The sequence below is a fragment of the Sapajus apella genome, unplaced genomic scaffold, assembly GCF_009761245.1.
Source record: "Sapajus apella isolate SASKATOON/1434 unplaced genomic scaffold, GSC_monkey_1.0 scaffold29, whole genome shotgun sequence".
Taxonomy (NCBI): Eukaryota; Metazoa; Chordata; class Mammalia; order Primates; family Cebidae; genus Sapajus; species Sapajus apella.
This window is the reverse complement of record NW_022436969.1, coordinates 20,605,733-20,626,500: the sequence shown is the minus strand read 5'-3', so window position 1 is coordinate 20,626,500 and position 20,768 is coordinate 20,605,733. Positions and strand designations below refer to the sequence as shown.

At 44.0% G+C, this 20,768-nt stretch overlaps 1 protein-coding gene across 1 annotated transcript in view; it reads right to left on the bottom strand.

The window, feature by feature from the left end:
• The window catches only part of RAB31 (RAB31, member RAS oncogene family), a 151,141-nt gene that overhangs the window by 83,004 nt on the left and 47,369 nt on the right, over window positions 1-20,768 (bottom strand). The window contains exon 2 of the mRNA XM_032293389.1: window positions 1,126-1,205. Within this exon, the coding sequence (XP_032149280.1) occupies window positions 1,126-1,205 (80 nt within the window). The remainder of the gene's footprint in view (window positions 1-1,125; window positions 1,206-20,768) is intronic.

Here is a 20,768-nt window from a genome sequence, read left to right as displayed (position 1 = left end):
TCCAACCGCTGGCCTATCAGCCAAGTACTCTTGAGCACTACTTATTTCCCACCATGAATTTTCTCCTCTTCTGATAGTCTCCCATCCTCAACAATCCTACAGATTTCCCAAAACATACAGACACATTCTTTCCCTTCTGAGGACAGCAAAAGCTTGCCTAAAAGACATGATATCCTCAGGGTGAAAAATAAGCAAGGCCAAGTTCTAAGAGTGAAAAAGCAAGCACTTGCCAAACAGCAGAGAAAAAGCACATGTGGCCAACGAGCTCCTTGGAAAGGGGAGATGAAGAGGAAAACAATTGTGCATCCCAAGGTCAGGAGAATTTGATAATGCACCTCCACCCCACCCCATGCATGGGAGTGGAAACGCTGGCATTAGATAATTCCAGAAAAGGGGCCAGGTACAGTGACTCATGCCTGTAATCCGAACACTTTGGGAGGCCGAGGCAGGTGGATTGCTTTAGGTCAGGAGTTCGAGACCAACCTGACCAACATGGTGAAACCCCACCTCTACTATAAATACAAAAATACAGCTGGGCATGGTAGTGCACACCTGTAATCCTAGCTACTCAGAGGCTGAGGCAGGAGACTTGCTTGATCCCGGGAGGTGGAGGTTGCAGTGAGCCAAGATGGCCCCATTGCGCTCCAGCCTGGGCAACATGATAGAGCAAGACTTAGTCTCAAGGGGGAAAAAAAAGATAATTCCAGAAAAGGAAAGTCAATCTGCTCCACAGACTTTCCAGACAGCACTGAGGTACTGATGGCATTTCCAGGGTTTACTATCAGGCAACTTAAAGCAGAATTATCAGGGCTTTGCTCTGCATATCGTCTTCCGTCTGGGAATAATGCTGACAAGATTTGCAGAATAATGTTCTCAGAGATCAAGGAAATGACCTTGGGAGGTAGCATAAGGAAGGGTGACTACGAAAAAAATGACTGACAGGGACAGTAAGCCTGGACCCATATTCAGAAGTCCTTGAATTTCTGTCGGTCTCCAGCTGGGATTGATTCTCACTGGCTGGGATGAAAACTGTGGTCCTGCCTGAGGGCTCAGGCACAGACAGAGTGACCATTCCGATGCTGTGAAAGGAAGCAACGTGAAGTAGAACGACATACAGGAACTTACCCAATAGTAGGGCTGATGTTGTGGTCAAAGTGATCCTGGACAAATCGACACACAATGCTTGATTTCCCAACCCCAGTGTCCTAGAAAAGAAATGAGGACATAACTATGAAGATGAAGGATGGCAACTCTCATAGATAACCAGAGGGCAGGACTGGCTATTTCTGGTTGATGGGACTGGGAGGGGGAGGGGGAGAATATTTTCGTCTATTTCTTACCAATATTTTCTACAATAAAATTGTATTGCTTTCATAGAAAGAAAAAAGTATGGTAAAAATAAGTTTCAGAAACATGCCTGACATATATACAATATTTAACCAAAATGAACATGTTCTCCATGGATGTATTTTCAGAAATTTGGAAATCTTGGGAGGGGTCTAGAGAAGAAGTATGTGAACATACCACATTGTTTTGGCAGAAATAGAATTCATTCTGTTCAAAACCTTGCATTCAAAAGACACGTAATCTGTTTCTCTGGGTGTCACCCTATAAAACCTACTAATTCTAATTTCCACATTTCTAACATTTTCTTTTTAGAATCTGATGGTTGGGTAATAACTTCCAAATTTTGCTTAATTATATAATGGTCTTGTCTCAAATCTTTCACTCTTAAATAATTATTTAAAGCTGATTAGGACAAGAATCCAATTACACACTGGAAATTGAAGACATGCATTTACATCCACTCCCTTCCAAAACCTTTGTAAAGTGGTTTAAGAAATAACAGACACAAATTCACAAGGTCAAAGAGATAGGAGGAGAGATAACACCAGACAAGTGGTATCAACAAAATTCAAGAGGACAAGTGGTCCCTGAGAATGAAAAAGCCGAAACCGAAGTGCCGGCAGGGAGAGAAGCCAATAAAGAAGCAGGTCAACTCATGCCGCAGAACCTCAGAAGACATCAAGAATTGGAGGGCATGGTTGAAAACAGATCAGTCGAAAGGCTACACAACAACCTACCCTGGAGCCCCAGGCCACATAACCAGGGTCAGACCTTTACTCTCTAGGAAGCCTGCAGCAGACAGAGCTGGGCTTGGGGACATCAGGCACAGCTAAAGGAGTGGCCGGGTGCCGTTCACCCTGAGCTGCATAAGCCTACACAGAAGCAGTGGGGGAGCCCCTTTAGGTAAGAGGAAAAAAAGCTCTCGAGTTCCTGATATTTTGGGTCCCCTAACCAAAGGCCATGTGTGCAGCAGTTGATAAGCCCCAATACAAACAGAGCTTTCAACTTACATTTTAATTTTTTCAATATAAACACTCACTAAGAAATGCCAGACATTCATATGCTTCCCCCCTCCACACACACACACAAAAGAGCAGGATGCTATTTTAAGAGATCATTCAGAGAATATGACCGACCTTTTAGAAATTTAAAATGTGTCTAGGTGTAGTGGCTCACACCTGTAACCCCAGCACTCTGGGAGGTCAAAGCAGGATGAACACTTGAGGCTAGGAGTATAAGACCAGCCTGGGCAACATAGCAAGACCCCTGACTCTACAAAAAAAAAAAGTAAAAATTAGCCAGGTGTGGTGACATGAGCCTGTAGTCCCAGCTACTTGGGAAACTGAGGCAGGAAGATTGCTTGAGGCTGGGAGTTCAAGGGTGCAGTGAGCTATGATTGCATCACTGCATTCGGCCTGGGTGACAGAGTGAGACCCTGTCTCAAAAAAATAATTAAAAATATGATAGTAGAAATTAAAATTTCAAAGAGTTAGAAAATAAAGTCAGGGAGTTAACCAAAAGTATAAGAAAGTAGAGAAAAGCACCTGCCCTCAGTTGCTAATGCCTGCTGTTCTGAGAGAGGCAGGGAGGGCGGAGAACCCGGGACCGAGGTCTTATTAACACAGTGCCATTGTCAACATGTTCCCACTTGAGAGGATCATGGAGGCATTCTACAAACAATAAACAAAAGGGAAACAAGTCATTTATCGAGGGAAGGAAAACAGTTGATTTTATTCTCTTACATCAAAGGTGTAACTTTGAAAGCCAAAAGGTCGAGGACAAAATGCTGAAATTCAGAGAAATGTGGTTTTCTTCAGACACTAAACATGAAATGGGATTTGAAATACCAGCTGGCAATCAGAATTATTTTTACTCCTTCTCAGCCCTGTTTTTGGGGAACAATTCCAGCAAATCTGGGACAACAGGGGACTTGGTTTTTAATACTCATCCGAAAATCCCTCTCTAGAAGGTCTTGCCTCCCAAGGAGAGCAGCCTGCACTGACTCTGAGCCCTAACAAACACGGTACCAAAGCTGCTGTTTATCTGCAGTGTGCAATCAATGCACAGAGTTCAAAGAGGCGATGGCAGAATTAAAACATCAGCTCATGCGACGCCAATCGATGCTACTTCTATCTCTGAGCTGCACCTCAAGTATGGCTTCTGGCTCATGTTCTCTCACAGTCCCCCGGACCACAACTCTTTTCATCTCAGTCATTTCTAAGACCTCCTATGGAGGAGCAGATCCTTGCCCGACTTTAGCCCATGTAACCCCAGAGAAACTGAACACTGAGAAACCGTGACGCCCTGCCCTGCCCTGCCCTGCCCTTGAAGATTAGGAAAATGTCCCTCGCAGCAGGCAGCACACTTTCATGAGGCCAACCGATTCCTACAAACTGCCAAGTAGGCGGGGTGGGGACCTCTCCGCAACACCAACTCCGCTCATTTCTACCTTTCTCCATTACAGTTTAGGAATTCTCTTTCTCAGGGCTCTTCCATTCATTCGTTCGTTCATTCATTCATTCATTCTTCACTCGCTCAACAGCGTTTCCCAAACCCTCCCTTTCCCATGCCAACAGGAAGCTAGACCCCATTGACAGGGAGATACTGTTCCACCCTCCCTGGCCTCCAGGAGTTCCCGAGCAGAGCAAGGCACACGGCAGGAGGACCAGCACACAAATGGTGAGGCAGGGCTGCCCCACCTGTAGCCCCCCCAAGCTCGGGAGACAACACCTCGATTTGCTCCTTTTCTTCCTTCCTTGATATCCAGGCTTACCCTATCACCCAGCGAGAAACCTCTCCCGGTTCCTGTCTGCCCCACAGACTTCCTCCTTAGGCTGCGCACGGTTTCTCAGTTCCCTCCGGTGCCTGGGGCACAGGACTGAGGGTGCATCTTCTCAGTGGGGGCACTGCTCTGGAGAGCACCCCTTTGGAATGTATCGTATACTCTCCCAAGGGATGTGCTCAAAACAACGGACGCAAGTCTCAAAGCAGCCAACAAACAAATCCTGCAAGGCCAGCCCCAAAATGCCCTTGAAGGTGGAAAAGGAAAATGCCACCTGACAGTGCTCAATGCTCGGCTCTACTCATCATCCTCTACAAAGGGCTCAAGCGACAACTCCAGCTTGTCTAAATAGTTACAGCAGCAAGTCTGCTCAAATTTAGATTTAAGCATTGATTTTTCAGTGAAACAAGTCACTGTTTATTTTAAAACATTTTAACTCTCGCCTCTTTTATAATGCACTGTCAAATGTAGACTCTTAGACATTTGATAGAAAAGAAATAACAGGACAAAAGGATAGGCAAAGTTTTAGTTTGTCTCGGAAAAGGAAACATTTCTACAAAGAACGCCACCATTGAATCCTCTCTGGCCACTGACTTGGGACCGACTGTTCAAGTGGATGCAGCTCCCGACCTCCAGGGGTGGGTGCTGTTCCTCGGCTGGCCACCAGGGGCACACCCTGCCCGCGGTTTGCTGAGGCCAGCCAGGAGCCAGGCTAAGGCGTCACTCGGCCCTGGGACTTACCCTTCCCTGCAGGAACATCACTGGGGCTGTGACACACACACACAAGGAAAGTGCCAGGGGCATCGTGACTGTAGCAGGTGAAGACACAAAGGGGGAACGCAGAAAAAAGAATGAAGCCTACTGGGTGAAAGGGCCTTGGAAGAGAGACAGGACCAGAGAGGCCTGTCTTTAGGGCCACACTGATGGAAACCCATGTATGTATATAATCTTCCATTTCATAAGATTTTCAGAATACCACAGGCCATCTTGTCCAGTCCCCTCATTTTGCTAAAGAGGAAACTGTGTGACTTCCTCAAGGTCATATAGCTGGTGTTAAGAGTCAGAACCAAACTCATTGAGTCCTAGTGAAAACCTATTACAGCTCTTACTAGGTTATATCAACTTCCCCGCCAAGTGTACATTTCTCCCCCTTTTTTTAAGAGGGAGGGTCTTGCTCTGTCACCCAGGCTGGAGTGCAGTGGTGCAATCATAGCTCACTGCAGCCTCAAACTCCTGGGCTCAAGTGATCCTCTCGCTTCAGCCTTCCCAGTAGCTGAGACTACAAGTGTGCACCACCAGACCCAGCTATTTTTAAATGCTGGGGTTTTTCTGCAGAGACAAGTTCTTGCAATGTGGGCCAGGCTAACACAAATTCCCAGGCTCAAACAATCCTCCTGCCTCAGCCTCCTAAAGGGCTGGGATTATAGGCATAAGCCACCACACCAGCCTAAATTTCTTCTTTAAAAAAAAAGTCAAATTTCTAGAACACAAGTACTATTAGTGCTTTCTGGTTTCACATTGCAGAGCTCAAATTACTTATAGCCGTCTCAGGCTCTGAAGATACAGCCGCTGCTGCTTTAACAGTAAAGAAAGGGGCTCAAATTACTGACTGCTGAGGAGACATTAGAATAAACCCAATTATGAGTCCAGAATCTGAAATAAAGTACAGTAAAACCCTACCTGTGGGCCTGGCAGTGTTTCGTTGTATACTCATTTGTATGGTTGATATCAGAGAGGTGCTCACACCCGGCAATTGGTTCCATTTACTTCCTGGGAAATTGATCCCTCAGATGAGATTCCTTTCTGAGAACAACCACTTATTCTGAAATGGCAACCTCTGCTGTTTGAATTGTCACGCTTATTAATTGCATGTAAATCTATAATTATGAAATCAAGAGCCACAAACTTTTGGCTGCTGCTACATAAAACGCTAGGCACCACCAATTCGTGAAAACCAAGCACTGACACTTGATTCACTCCCGGACTCCTGCAACAGCCTTCAAGCTTCTTACCCCTCCGGATTAAGACTGATACCTCCCAGTACAAAGAGGAGCTGGTCCATTCCTTCCGAAACTATCCCAAACAATAGAAAAAAAGAGACTCCTCCCTAACTCATTTTATGAGGCCAACATCATCATCCTGATACCAAAACCCAGCAGACACAATAGAAAAAGAAAATTTCAGGCCAATATCCCTGATGAACATTGATGTGAAATCCTCAGTAAAATACCGGCAAACAGAATCCAACCATCAAAAAGCTTATCCACCATGATCAAGTAGGCTTCATCCCTGGGATGCAAGGCTGGTTCAACATATGCAAATCTATAAATGTAATCCATCACATAAACAGAACCAATGACAAAAACCACATGATTATCTCAATAGGTACAGAAAAGGCCTTCTATAAAATTCAACACCCCTTCATGCAAAAAACTCTCAATAAGCTAGGTACTGATGGAATGTATCTCAAAATGGTAAGAACTATTTATGACAAACCCACAGCCAATGTACTGAATCAGCAAAAGCTGGAAACATTCCCTTTGAAAACCAGCACAAGACAAGCATGTCCTCTCTCACCATTCCTATTCAACATAGTATTGGAAGTTCTGGCCAGGGCAATCAGGCAAGAAAAAAGAAATAAAGGGTATTCAAATAGGAAGAGAGGAAGTCAAATTGTCTCTGTTTGCAGATAACATGATTGTGTATTTAGAAAACCCCATCGTCTCAGCCCAAAATCTCCTTAAGATTATAAGCAACTTCAGCAAAGTCTCAGAATACAAAATCAATGTGCAAAAATCACAAGCATTCCTTTCACCAATAATTGACAAATGGAGAGCCAAATCATGACTGAACTTTCATTCACAATTGCTACAAAGAGAATAAAATACCTAGGAATACAGCTACAAGGGATATGAAGGACCTCTTCAAGGAGAACTACAAACCACTGCTCAAGGAAATAAGAGAGGACACAAACAGATGGAGAAACATTCCATGCTCATGGTTAGGAAGAATCAACATCGTGAAAATGGCCATACTGCCCAAAGTAATTTACAGATTCAACGCTATCCCCATCAAGTTACCATTGGCTTTCTTCAGAGAATTAGAAAAAAAAAAACTACTTTAAATTTCATATAGAACCAAAAAAGAGCCTATATAGCCAAGACACTCCTAAGCAAAAAAGAACAAAGCTGGAGGCATCACGCTACCTGACTTCAAGCTACACTACCAGTAACCAAAGCAGCATGGTACTGGTACCAAAGCAGACATATAGAGCAATGGAACAGAAAAGAGTCCTCAGAAATAACGCTACACAACGATCTAATCTTTGGCAAACCTGACAAAAACCAGCAATGAGGAAAGTATTCCCTATTTAATAAATAGTGTTGGGAAAACTGGCTAGCCATATGCAGAAAGCAGAAACTAAACCCCCTCCTTATACCTTATACAAAAATTAACTCAACATGGATTAAAGACTTAAACATAAGACCTAAAACCATAAAAACCCTGGAAGAAAACCTAGGCAAAACCATTCAGGAAATAGCATGGGCAAAGACTACATGACTGAAACACCAAAAGCAATGGCAACAAAAGCCAAAACTGACGAATGGGATCTAATTAAACTAAAGAGCTTCTGCACAGAAAAAAACAAAACAAAAACAAACAAACAAACAAACAAAAAAACAAGAACAACTATCATCAGAGTAACTAGACAACCTACAGAATGGGAGAAAAATTTTGGAATCTTCCATCTGATAAAGGGCTAATATCCAGAATCTACAAAGAACTTAAACAAATTTACAAGAAAAAAAAATCAAAAAGTGGGTAAAGGATATGAACAGACACTTCTCTAAAGAAGACATTTATGTGGCCAATAAACATATGAAAAAAAGCTCATCATCACTGGTCATTAGAGGAATGCAAATCAAAACCACAGTGAGATACCATGTTATGCCAGTTAGAATGGCAATTATTAAAAAGTCAGGAAACAACAGATGCTGGAGAGGATGTGGAGAAATAGGAATGCTTTTACACTGTTGGTGGGAGTGTAAATTAGTTCAACCACTGTGGAAGACAGTGTGGTGATTCCTCAAGGATCTAGAACCAGAAATACGATTTCATCCAGCAATCCCATGACTGGGTATATACCCAAAGGATTATAAATTATTCTACTATTAAGACACATGCACATGTATGTTTACTGCAGCACTATTTACAATAGCAAAGACTTGGAACCCACCCAAATGCCTATCAATGATAGACTGGATAAAAAATATATAGCATATATACACCATGGAATACTATGCAGCCGTAAAGAAGAATGAGTTCGTGTCCTTTTCAGGGACATGGATGAACCTGGAAACCATCATTCTCAGCAAACTAACACAGGAACAGATAACCAAACACCACATGTTCTCACTCGTAAGGGGGAGTTGAACAATAAGACTACATGGACACAGGGAGGGGAACATCACACACAGGGCCTGTATCAGGGTGGGGGGCTAAGGGAAGGATAACATTAGGAGAAATACCTAATGTAGATGATAGGCTGAGGGTGCAGCAAACCGCCATGGCACATGTTTACCTATATAACAGACCTGTACGTTCTGCACATGTATCCCAGAATTTATAGCTAAAAAAAAAAAGGAAAAAAAATGAGGCCGGGCACAGTGGCTCTCGCCTGTAATCCCAGCACCTTGGGAGGCCGAGGCGGGTGGATCACAAGGTCAAAAGATAGATCGAGACCATCCTGGCCAACATGGTGAAACCCTGTCTCTACTAAAAATACAAAAATTAGCTGGGTGTGGTGGTGCACGCCTGTAGTCCCAGCTACTTGGGAGGCTGAGGCAGAAGAATTGCTGGAACCCAGGAGGTGAAGGTTACAGTGAGCCAAGATCGCGCCATTGTACTCAAGCCTGGCAACAGAGAGAGACTCTGTCTGAAAAAAATAAATAAATAAATAAAAAGAATGATACTTCCCAGGCAAATAGATTGTGATTGAGACTACATAATCCTGTTCTCATGGCAGAGATCAGTAATCAATTCAAGACACATTATCTTATTGAACCTGAAAAGGGTCTTAAAATCTTTTTAGCACAGCCCTGCAGGGAATCACTGTGACTCAATCAAAGTGGGCACTGAGAAGAAAAGGCTGTTCCCTCTGATCTCTCTTCATAACACCCTCCACACTCCTACTGACTCCTTTACTCCAAACTCACTAAGCACTGCTGCTCCGCAGACCTTTCAAGAATATCCAGGTGATAAGGTGTTTTAGGAACTGGATGAGGAATATACATTGCTGATAACATTATAAATCAACATGATTCTTATGGACAGAAAATAACAACTTACAAGACCCATAAACTCAGAGATTCTGTTCCTCATAATATAGTTAAATAAGAAAAAAAAATGGGCACAAAAACTACAGGATACGTGGTAGCCTTTCAAACCTTGAGTTCATTCTTCTCAAAATGTTGGAGAGAATATGATTTGCCTATAACGTACACTACAGAACTGACCCTGTGTGTCACATCCCGTTGGGGGTCACCTGATAATTCCAACATCTCTTTCTGGTCTTGGAATCGAGATAACCTATATGACAAGGATTTTTGCATTTACTTGTTTATTTTTTTATTCAGTCATCCATTTAAATGTTTAGACTTTAAGGCTTATGTGCTTCTTTTTGTTTGTTTGGTTTGGACTTTTGTTTGTCTGTCTGTTCGTTTTTGAGACAAGGTCTCACTCTGTCACACAGGTTTGAGTACAGGGGCACAATATCGACTCACTGCAACACCCTCCCTCCAGGCTCAAGCAATCCTCCTGTCCCAGCCTCCCAAGTAGCTAAGACTACAGGTGCACACCACCATGCTAGGCTAATTTTTTATTTTTATTTTTATTTTGGTAGAGGTGAGGTCTCACTGGATTGCCCAGGCCGGTCTCAAATTCCTGGCCACGTGTGATCCCCATCTCAGCCTCCCAAAGTGCTAAGATTACCGGCGTGAGCCATGTGCCCAGCCACATGCTTCTAAAACGTCTTCGGCATCTTCAGCATTAACAAGGAGTTAAATTAGGAAATTCAGGAGGCCTATACAGGGCAGCAGATCTTGTAAGCAGAAAGAAATAACATAAAAAGAGAAATAGGCAGAACTGTGCATGGTTAATAGTTTGAATTGTTTGGACCCTAAAGGTGACCAAAAGAAGTAAAGGTCTGATCAGACACCAGAAATATGGCACAAATTCCATGTTGACCCACAAAGCACTTTTTTGAAGCTTTGCCTAAGGGGAAGAGAACATACTCCTCCCTCGTATCTCCCTCATCTCCTACACCTGGCCCCCTGCACTGGGTTTGTTACAAAGCAGTCAGCAGAAAGCCCCAGTCCTATATGCCCAACAACAGTCTCAGGTCCCCAAAGTGAAGTATTCTATCAGGTGGCCGTACCAAGAACTGGAGGTGAAAACACTGAACATCACTCCTAAAACTACCAGTGAACTCCCTGGAGAGCCCCAATTCATTCCTCACTTGATTCTGTGTCTAGGCCGCCCTTTCAGTCAAAGAGAATGGAATTACTTTGCACCTGGATCCCATTCCAGGGCTTATCAGATTATGGACTTGCTGGGCCTGTTCGCTCTCGGCCCTAAATACCGTGTTGGTGGTGTAAAATAATTCCTCTGCATCTCAAGCACTTTTCACCAGAGGGACAATTACGCACTGAAGAGAAAAACGTCTGATTTTTATAAGTCACAGTAACCACTACCAAAAATAAGGTGACAGAAAGCAGAAAACATGATCAAACTCAAGTCCATCCTATGCTGTTTTTATTACCACACATTCTACAAGATTCCCTTTCACGGTGGTGAGAGCAGATCTCACTCAAGCAGAGTAAACCTCAATCCTCACACTCTGTTCTGGGAAAAACTGGGCTAGCAATGCAGGAAAATGCAACTAGGAAGGGCATGGAAGTCACAAAAACAAGATGATTGGATGGTGCAAAGGGGTACCCATGCACCCACGTTCACACACGTATCTCACTTGGTCCTCACCGCAGCCCTCCGTCAGGGAGGAAAGAGATGGCTTCATCTTCAATTCCCACATAAGAAAAACACGGATTCCCCACAGGCCTGGAACTAGTAAAGGCAGAGTCAAGACTCAGACTTCCCATTCCCCATATCCAGTGTGCTGTTCACCAGCCAAACCGTCTCTCCAGGAGGCATGCACAAATGCATGCACAAATTCATCCACTGATTCACCGCCCGTGCAGTCAGCAGTGCACAAGGACAGAGGATAAAAAGATTATGTTCTGATTCCTGCAGTGAGGACACTTACAAATGAGACTTAAACTTTACAAAGGAACCAAAGGCAGGAGGTTAGCGTGACAGTGACCGAACTAATTGTACAGGCAATCCCCACTCCATCAACTGGATTGCTGATGGCTGAGTTCCAAGTGAGCATTTGTTGGCTATGCATGTGAAACTAAAATATGCATTTTTCCATTGAACTAATGCTGTAAATAAAATATGATATTTCTCAAGCTTGCTGCTGAGCTACAGCACTCTACAGTAGACACCCACATTCACTGACAACATTGTTTCCATGGGAAAACTTACTACAATTTCAAATAAGATTTTAACTACTATGACTCCCAACTCCAGGCCTTCAGTAGAAGCAAAAGCTCCAGGATTGTAAGACCTTTGGTGAACAAAAGGCCTAGTGGACTGGGACTCTCATAAAACTGCCAACAGTGTAAGTCTTCCATAGGAGCAGAGATGAGCAAAATAATAATATTGATGATGAGAAAAGCTGACATTTACTACTGACCATATGAAAAGTTCCAGGCACCAAGCTAAGTACTTCCTATGGAAAAGTATCAGCTATCATCTCTTTAAATGTTGTTTCTGCTCCATTGTCTCTTTTATCCGACTAAAACTCCAATTATGCCTACATTAGACTTTTTCACCACATATATATATCTTTTTTCTTTATTTTCTATGTGAGTTTCTCTGAGTTTGGAGATTTTCTGTTGATGCACCTTCCAGTTCTTTCTACAGATGTATCAAATATGATTAGGGCTTAGCATAAGTTTAAAGGAAGAAATTAAAGCAATTTGCGCAAGGACATGTGTGAAGGCTAGGACACTTCCCAGATCTTTTCAGACTCTGAGATGAAGGTTTAAAAAGAACAGACCATCTTGGTGCTGGGACATCATCCATCCTAAAGAAACTGTTCCTAATAAGAAAATATTTATAATATTTAAAAATACTGTCCCTGCCGGGCGCGGTGGCTCAAGCCTGTAATCCCAGCACTGTGGGAGGCCGAGGCGGGTGGATCACGAGGTCAAGAGATCGAGACCATCCTGGTCAACATGGTGAAACCCCGTCTCTACTAAAAATACAAAAAATTAGCTGGGCATGGTGGCGCGTGCCTGTAATCCCAGCGACTCAGGAGGCTGGGGCAGGAGAATTGCCTGAACCCGGGAGGCGGAGGTTGCGGTGAGCCGAGATCGCGCCATTGCACTCCAGCCTGGGTAACATGAGTGAAACTCTGTCTCAAAAAAAAAAAAAAAAAATACTGTCCCTTTCTGCTATTGCTAAATTTATTTTTCCCTCATTCTTGCAGAGCTGGCCTATTTGGTGGATTCCAAAGTTCAGCAATCTTTCAGCCACTGAGTGCTCTGGCCTCAATGGTGGAAGCTCCTCTAACCTGCTGGTGGCAAAGGACAGCCCTGCTGCTGAGTTCCAGAAAAGCCAGGGCCAGTGACCCTAGCAGGAGCGAAAAACCAAAGTGCCAGAGGCTCCACATCTCTCCTAGCCCAGCTCTTAAGAAGACCTCACCACCACTCTCTCCTCCTTCCCTACTCTTCAGGTCAGTTAAAGAAAGAAAAGAAGGAAGACAACTTTTAAATGGAGAAGAAGAGCAAGTTCCATAACTCCTCCAGTTCTGTTTTTCTTATAATAGCCCCACTGCTTCTTGGCATTTCCAGAGAGCAGTTTGTCCCGATGTACGGACTCTGGGCAGCTAAGCAGAAATAGAGAATGTGGCCTTAACCGTTAAAAAACAATAATAATAATTAACATGGTTTCTCACTTAAATCACACTTCCTAACAAAGGAACCACCTGGTTTTTTGCCACCTTTCTTCACAAACAACACATGTGCGAGCTCCTCACTGGGCAAGACGGGTCACTGATGTGTGGCACGGGCGCACACCTCCTGGAGGGAACATCCACAGTCATATGGAATAACCTGGCTTACCAGGGCACCAAGCTCCAAAATTTGGATTTTTATAGTTACATTCTGCAATTTTTTAAAAGACAATCTTTACTGTTCATAAGTTGCCCATCTAGCAAAAAAGGATGAAGAATGATCACAATTGCAATAAGCAGCTTCTAAAATGGCTGCCAATAATCCCTGCCTACCAGTATTCACTTCCATATGGCCTGGGCCTAATGACTTGCTCCTAAGAAATGGAATGCAGCAAAAGCGGCAGATGTCACTTCCAAGGGGAGGTTATAAAAGGCACTGGTGGCTGGGCGCGGTGGCTCATGCCTGTAATCCTAGCACTTTGGGAGGCTGAGGCAAGTGGATCACCTGAACTTAGGAGTTCAAGACCGGTCTGGCCAACATGGTGAAACCCCATCTCCACTAAAAATACTAAAAATTAACCAGGCGTGGCAGCATGCACCTATAATCCCAGCTACTTGGGAGGCTGAAGCACAAGAATTGTTTGAACCTGAGAAACAGAGGTTGCAGTGAGCCAAGATCTTGCCACTGCACTCCAGCCTGGGCAACAGAGTGAGACTCTGTTTCAAAAATAAATAAATAAATAAAATAAAAGATGTTGGCAGCCCTCTTTTTCACACTCCCTCTCTCCCTCTTGCCTGCTTGCTCTTACAAGCTACCATGCCTGAAGAGGATGAAAGGCAGGTTGCTGAGAGAGGCCTCAGGGCACATCTACAACAGGCCACCAGGAACTGCATCCTGGCGACAACCACCAAGGGAGCCTGAAAGCAGACTCTGCCCTGGTCCCATCATGAGATGACTGTAGCCCCAGCTGACACCTGTTGCAGCCTTGTAAGAGAGCCACCAGCCCGAGGACCTACTAAACCATGCCCAGTTCCTGACTCACAAAAACCATGACATAATCAGTGCATGTTGTTTTAAGCTGTTAGGTTTGGGGGCAATAGAAATGGGCAACTAATGCAGATGTGATGGAAGGCATTTAGTAAGCACTGACTCCGTCCAGGGTTGTTACATGTTTAATCTGTGCAACAACCCTAATGAAGTAGGGTTATCCCCACTATGCAAATTAGGGCATTAAGGTTTAGGGTAGGTCAGCAGCGTGAGAGGCTGATGAGAACAAAGTTTTATAGGCTTTATGAGCTCTGCTCTGCAAGCACTGATTCTGAATATTCATACAAGAGTCTACTCTCTGGGCTGTGAGAAAGGAAAGACAACATCGCTTTAACTGGCAAAACCTGTTGAGAGTGATTTAAGCACTAGCAGTAAACCTACCATCAGCAAATGAAGTTAGCATGGATAGAGAGTTACCATGCAAAACAGTCATTCAGTCTGAGAGTAAATCTCTAGGGAAGATATCACAGCATCCAAGATCAGAAAGCAGAGAATTGGAGATTTCAGAACTTGCTCTTAAGATCTCATTATAGAACATTTCAGTGTTGCTTTGAGTAAGCATTAAAACAGCTCCCTGTGAAGTGTTATGTCATTTTTATTAAGTGCCTTTTCATCTCAGTAGAAAAACTCTCCTTCATTTGATATCATTTCCACACACTGTGACTCAGTAGGGAACCTGATGGGGCTGTTTCAGTTCCTCCCATCTCACCTCCCTGCTCCACACATCCTTACTGGGGGCCTTGGGAACCGTGACAAGACATTTTAGGGGAAACAGGATTGTTTTTCCACCCTGCAGATTGCCCACAGCCAGGATCCTTAGTGCCAGGACCCGGACAGACAGAGGGAGAAGGGAAGCATGAATGCCTCCAGGAGCTCACTTCCTCATCTTTCAGCTTTAAATAATCCTACTGACACTTCTCATAAGATTGTTCTATTTGAAATGCAGGGAAGACTAAATGAAAAAATAATTTTTAAAAAACAATGAAAAAAAAAGAGTGCTCTAAAGAATAGCTCATGGCCCCTCAAGGTGGCTTCAGGTCTGTAATCCCAGCACTTTGGAAGGCTTATGTGGGAGGATTGCTTAAGTTCAGAAGTTCGAGACCAGCCTGTGCTACATAGTAAGACGCTGTCTCTATAAAAAGTTAGTTGGGCATGGTGGTGTACGCCTGTAGTCCCAGCTGCTTGGGAGGCTGAGGTAGGAGGATCCCTTGAGGCTGGGAGGTCAAGGCTGCAGTGAGCCATGATTGCATGATTGTGCCATTACACTCCAGCCTGGGTGATGGAGTGAGACCTTGTCTCAAAAAAAAAAAAAAAAAAGAGAGAGAGAGAAAAGAAAGAAGAAGAAGAAAAAAGCTCAACTCATTAAACAAATTCTAAAGCACCAGAGAAAATGTGGAATATGCATATCTTTAGCTCAGGTTAAAAAATAAAATTAAGATTAATTATTTTTTTAAAAAAAGAAAATGTGGACTAGCAAAGTCTTCAATGCAAGGCAAGGAAACAAGGATCATTTACCCACCCTCAACTTCCTGAGAATGTGCTCACAGGGGCCACCTTAGCCTGGTGCCCCCTTTTCTCACCGTGCTGTCCCCTCTGAAGCGGACACAGTCCTGATAACTCATGCATTATCTGTCAGAGCCCAGCACCCCAAGATCCTCTGTGGTGCTTTCCCATTATGAAAACTAGATGGCACTGCCACTATTTCTACCACCATACAGTACAAAATTAAACTTTCCATTCAAGCTGAGAGGCCGACCACGTATGGAAAGAGGTCTCGACATGGCCTTGCACTTGTCACCTCTCCTGTCACATCTGGATCTCAGGTAAGCACATGCCTCACTGGTCCTCATCACCACACATCTGGGATGAGGCTTAGAAACAGGTCATAGACCTCAGTCATGTGATATCCCTCTAAACCACAGGGAAACTTTTGTGCGCAGGTAATTTTTTTTTGGGTGAGAGGGTCCCTCATGAGATTCGCAACGCAATCTATGATCTAAATAGTTTTACAGTCCACTAGATAGGCCAGGTGCCACGGCTCATGCCTATAATCCCAACACTTTGGGAGGCTGAGGTGGGAGGATTGCTTGAAGCCAGGAGTTTGAGACCAACCTGGGCAACATAGCGAGACACTGTCTTTAAGAAAAATTAAAAAATTAGCTGGGCATAGTGGCGTGTGGAGAGGCTGAGGCAGGAGGATTGCTTGAGCCCAGGAGGTTGAAGCTGCACTACGCTTAGCCTCAGCAACAGAGCAAGACCTTGTCTCAAAAAAAAAAAAAAAAAAAAAAGACCCGCTGGATAGATAAATGTCCTCTAAGTGCCTTCCACTCTACAGAGCCGAACCGCCATGTTTCAGACCACCTTCCTGATGTCTGAACATCTATTCCCAAGGCAACTCTGGGTCCAAACCCTGGGACGGACCAAGCTACTACCACTTCTCCATTTCAAAGCCACACACGGCTTGATCTCAAAGATCATCAATTCTGTCTAATCTTCTACTGACCTACTACCTGTCCCACCCACCAGGGCTCATCGGTGAATTCTGCAGATGTTGTTGGTTATGCTGCCTGGCGGTCCAACCCACCATACTGCACTTTCAGAGGAGAGGCCTCAGCAGCAGTGGTCATTTTTGTGGTCATCCTTGCTTTTGTCCTCGTGAGGAGATAGAGATGGGGATGGATGAAAGGTCATGCCACACTCACACACACCTGAGACTCAGGATCAGATGCACCAGATAACTCACTTGTGTGACACTGGGAAGGGAAGCACATGGCTATTGCTGTAAGTCCCAGCAGGATCCCATGTCTCTACCCTCACAGCCTCCTGGACCAGTGAGAAACACAGGCAAGTAAACTGGGAAGTGGCATCAACTGTGACAAGTGCTGTGATGGGGATGCACAGGGACACCTGCCCACATTTGAGCAATCAGGGAAGGCTTCATGGAGGCAAGGGCGCTAAATCTGAAACCAAAAGGATTCATTAGCCAAGCAAAGAGGCAGGCAGGACAGGTGAATGGAGAAGGGAGGAAGAGGGAGAACACAAGCAGAACCCACAGAGAATGAAGGTTGTCCCAGTGAGTCAGTGTAGTCAGACGTTTGAGACTTTTCTCCCTGGGAGGCAGAGAAGCCAGCACCTCCCCATGAACATGTGGACTGAGAGGCCCGGGTTATGCTTTGTACTCCCCAATCCTACTGATCCCACTCTAACTGGAATGAACTGTTCCGTGGTGAGCAGGTCCTTTTGCAAACCTACTGCCAAAAGCCAAAAAAGCTGAGAGGAAGCTTTACTTAATTAAATGTTGCTCTCTGAGAAGCTCCAGTTTCTCAGAGAGTAACATTTAATGGGACGTATGAACAGGAGCCGTGTCTCAGGTAGCCCACAGGTAAAATGGGGGATCCCTGCACTACCATCCCCAGACCCAGGCTTACGCACCGTAGGGAGCCAGTGTCCCTACTTCAGAAGGGATATGGGAAGCAATTGCTTTACGGCAAGATTTATGGTAAGTGTGATAACATCAAGGTTGTTTTGACCTAAGGGCAAGATTTACGGTAAGTACATGCTCTTACACAAGGAAGAAGAAGATGAACCAGAAATCTTAGAGGCATTCCCAGAACTGGAATTCCCAGAACAGTGGTATCAAGTGGGATTACTGTAAAAAAATTCCTTTTCCCATAACACTCAGAGTAGCTCTGCTTCCCTGACTGAACCCCAACTCATACCGACATGCCTACCATGGAGAAGTAACCCAGAAACAAGAGAAGAACAAATGTGCTGCAGGCTGACATAAACTCTGGTAGGAGCATTTCAGAGGGTTTGACCATAGCACAGAAGGGCACCAATCAATCAGAACAGACTCTTAAACATACACAGCTGGGGTAAAGGGCACCAACCATCACTTTGTTAGGGAGTTTGGACTTTGTCTGAGGGCAGTGGGAACCAATGAATTTTAAGAGGACTGGAAGAAAGCAAAACTGGAAACAGAGGCCATTTTGGAGCTGTTCATTCATTTGCTGCATTTTTATTGAGCACCTACTATGTGCCAAGCATTATCATAGATGACAGTGACCTAATTTAAAGAGCCAGAGGCTACCATATCAATGTTAAGACTCTACAGTGACACCTTTGCCTACATTTCATGCTCACTTCTATAAAGCAGAAAAAAGGAATAGTTCACAAATCCCAACCGTAATAAATTTGAAAAGTTGGCATCCTCAGACCACTCATAAATATGAATTAATGCTCAAGACTTTGCAGACCGCCAAGCCAAGGTCCTATGCAATACAGTTAACTGCTGTAACCCCTTAATCGGGACACTAGATTATAGCAGAGTGATTTAATCAAATGAGATACATGCACACTTGCAAACTGAACAGAGAAGAGCAAGCAGTTGATACACTTCCACATTATTTATAAGCCAGGGATATTATAGTCTGCTCACAACTTACCTACCTGATTTTATCACTGTTCCAGTTTAATAATAATGGTTTTTGAACGATGATGTATTAGGAATTATCTTATACTTATGAAGGTTAACTGTATCAGGGCCTAGACTTGATGATTGCACTGCATGAGGGAAGGAATGTGGAAGCAAGGGAGGGAGGATGTCAGGGCCTACAGAGTTCGAGAAAACCCTCATTCCCTACAACTACCATGCTCACATGACTTTCTCATGGTTTAAATCTTCTCCAATCATGCAGCACTTCTGCAAGTATTTAACAGACATTACAAATAAAAGACATCAATGAATTTCCAACTTGAGGAAAATTACTAAGCCCTCATCTTCAATCTATGCTCTTTGGAGAAAAATGCTAAAATATGACTCTTAGTTTAAGAAATTTTACTGGGAAACACAAGGCAGCCTAAACCACAGCTGCCAGAAGAATCCACGCCACAATGCAGCCTCTGAACAGGGGGCAGCAAAAGCCCCCACTTCCTCTTCTATTGTCCAGGCCTCCAGAGGTCAGAGATGAGGCATGCTAGTGTCTTTCATTCATTCAAAGGAGAGACAGTGGGGTGTGACAGCTGGGACTGTGAATGAAAAATGACAATGAAAACAGAGACAACCTCGGATGTGGACGAACCTCTTGATAACAACCTAAATCCGTGTACTGCTGACCATGAGGCCAAGGAAATGAAGTCTCTGGTTCCTGGACAGTGTCCTCAATTGTTCCCCAGCCCAAGAACCGCTGAAGGTCAAAGATGAGAGCAAGTGACTGCAGATCAGCTCCTTACTGCTAGGCTGGACATCACAGCTATGAGCTAACATTGACAGCGTGTCATCAATCCTCAAGTACAGCTCTGGCTTACCAAAAATACCTCCGACTCCCCTAGCACAGAAAACTCATCTGAAACCTTGCTAGAGGAAGCTCCTGCTCACAGGCAGTAAGACCAAGGGCACTGAAGGGAACCTGGGCTACAAAGCAGGTACATGTGGCCAGTTGGGTTGAAAATGCAGTAACAGATGGTGACTAAGGGAAAAATCAAGAGAAGGCAGTGGCAGACATCAAGACAAAATGGAGCTAATAAGAGTTCAATATCTATGAATTATTAAGACCATGAGTATCATGAATATCTATGAATTGTTAAGACCACTAATCGTGTTGTTAGTAATGACGGTAATGATAGTTAACATTCTGTTAAGCTTTCCTGTATGCTAGACTCTGTTAATTTGCATCACCTCATTTAATCTTCAATCCAATTCTATAAGGGATGTACTAGTGTGACACCTTACAGTTGGGCAAACAGGCTTGGGGAGGTGATACAATTGAACCTGGTCTGTGCCTCAGAAACCCAAGGTCTTGCCCTCCATACTATATATACCTACTCCTGCCTCTTCACAAACACCATCTGGCTTCCAATCCTGTGACAAGTGCCAGAGAGAGAACCAGGTATGATAATGCCTTTATTCTTCCACTCACTAATCACATATTCCATGTCTAGGCCATACCAGGCACTGTGTTAGACAGTACATACAGTTGGCCCTCGATATCCCTGGAGCATTGGTTCCAGGACCTCCTGTGGATACCAAAATCCAAGGATGCTCAAGTCCCTGATATAAAATGTTACAGTATTTGCCTATAACCCACGCACATCCTCCTGTACGCTTTAAATTATCTCTAGATTACTTATAATACCTACACAACATAAATGCTATGTAAATCGTTGTTGTGCCATATTGTTTAAGGAATAATGACAAGAATAAAGTCTGGGCTGGGCACGGTGGCTCATACCTGTAATCCCAGCAATTTGGGATGCCGAGGAGGGTGGATCACTTGAGGTCAGGAGTTCGAGACCAGCCTGGCCAACATGATGAAACCCTGTCTCTACTAAAAATACAAAAATTAGCCAAGTGTGGTAGTGTGCACCTGTAATCCCAGATACTCAGGAGGCTGAGGCAGGAGAATCGCTTGAACCAGGGAGGCGAAGGTTGTAGTGAGCTGAGATCGTACCACTGCACTCCAGCCTTGGTGACAGAGCAAGACTCTGTTTAAAAAAAAAAAAAAAAAAAAAAAAAA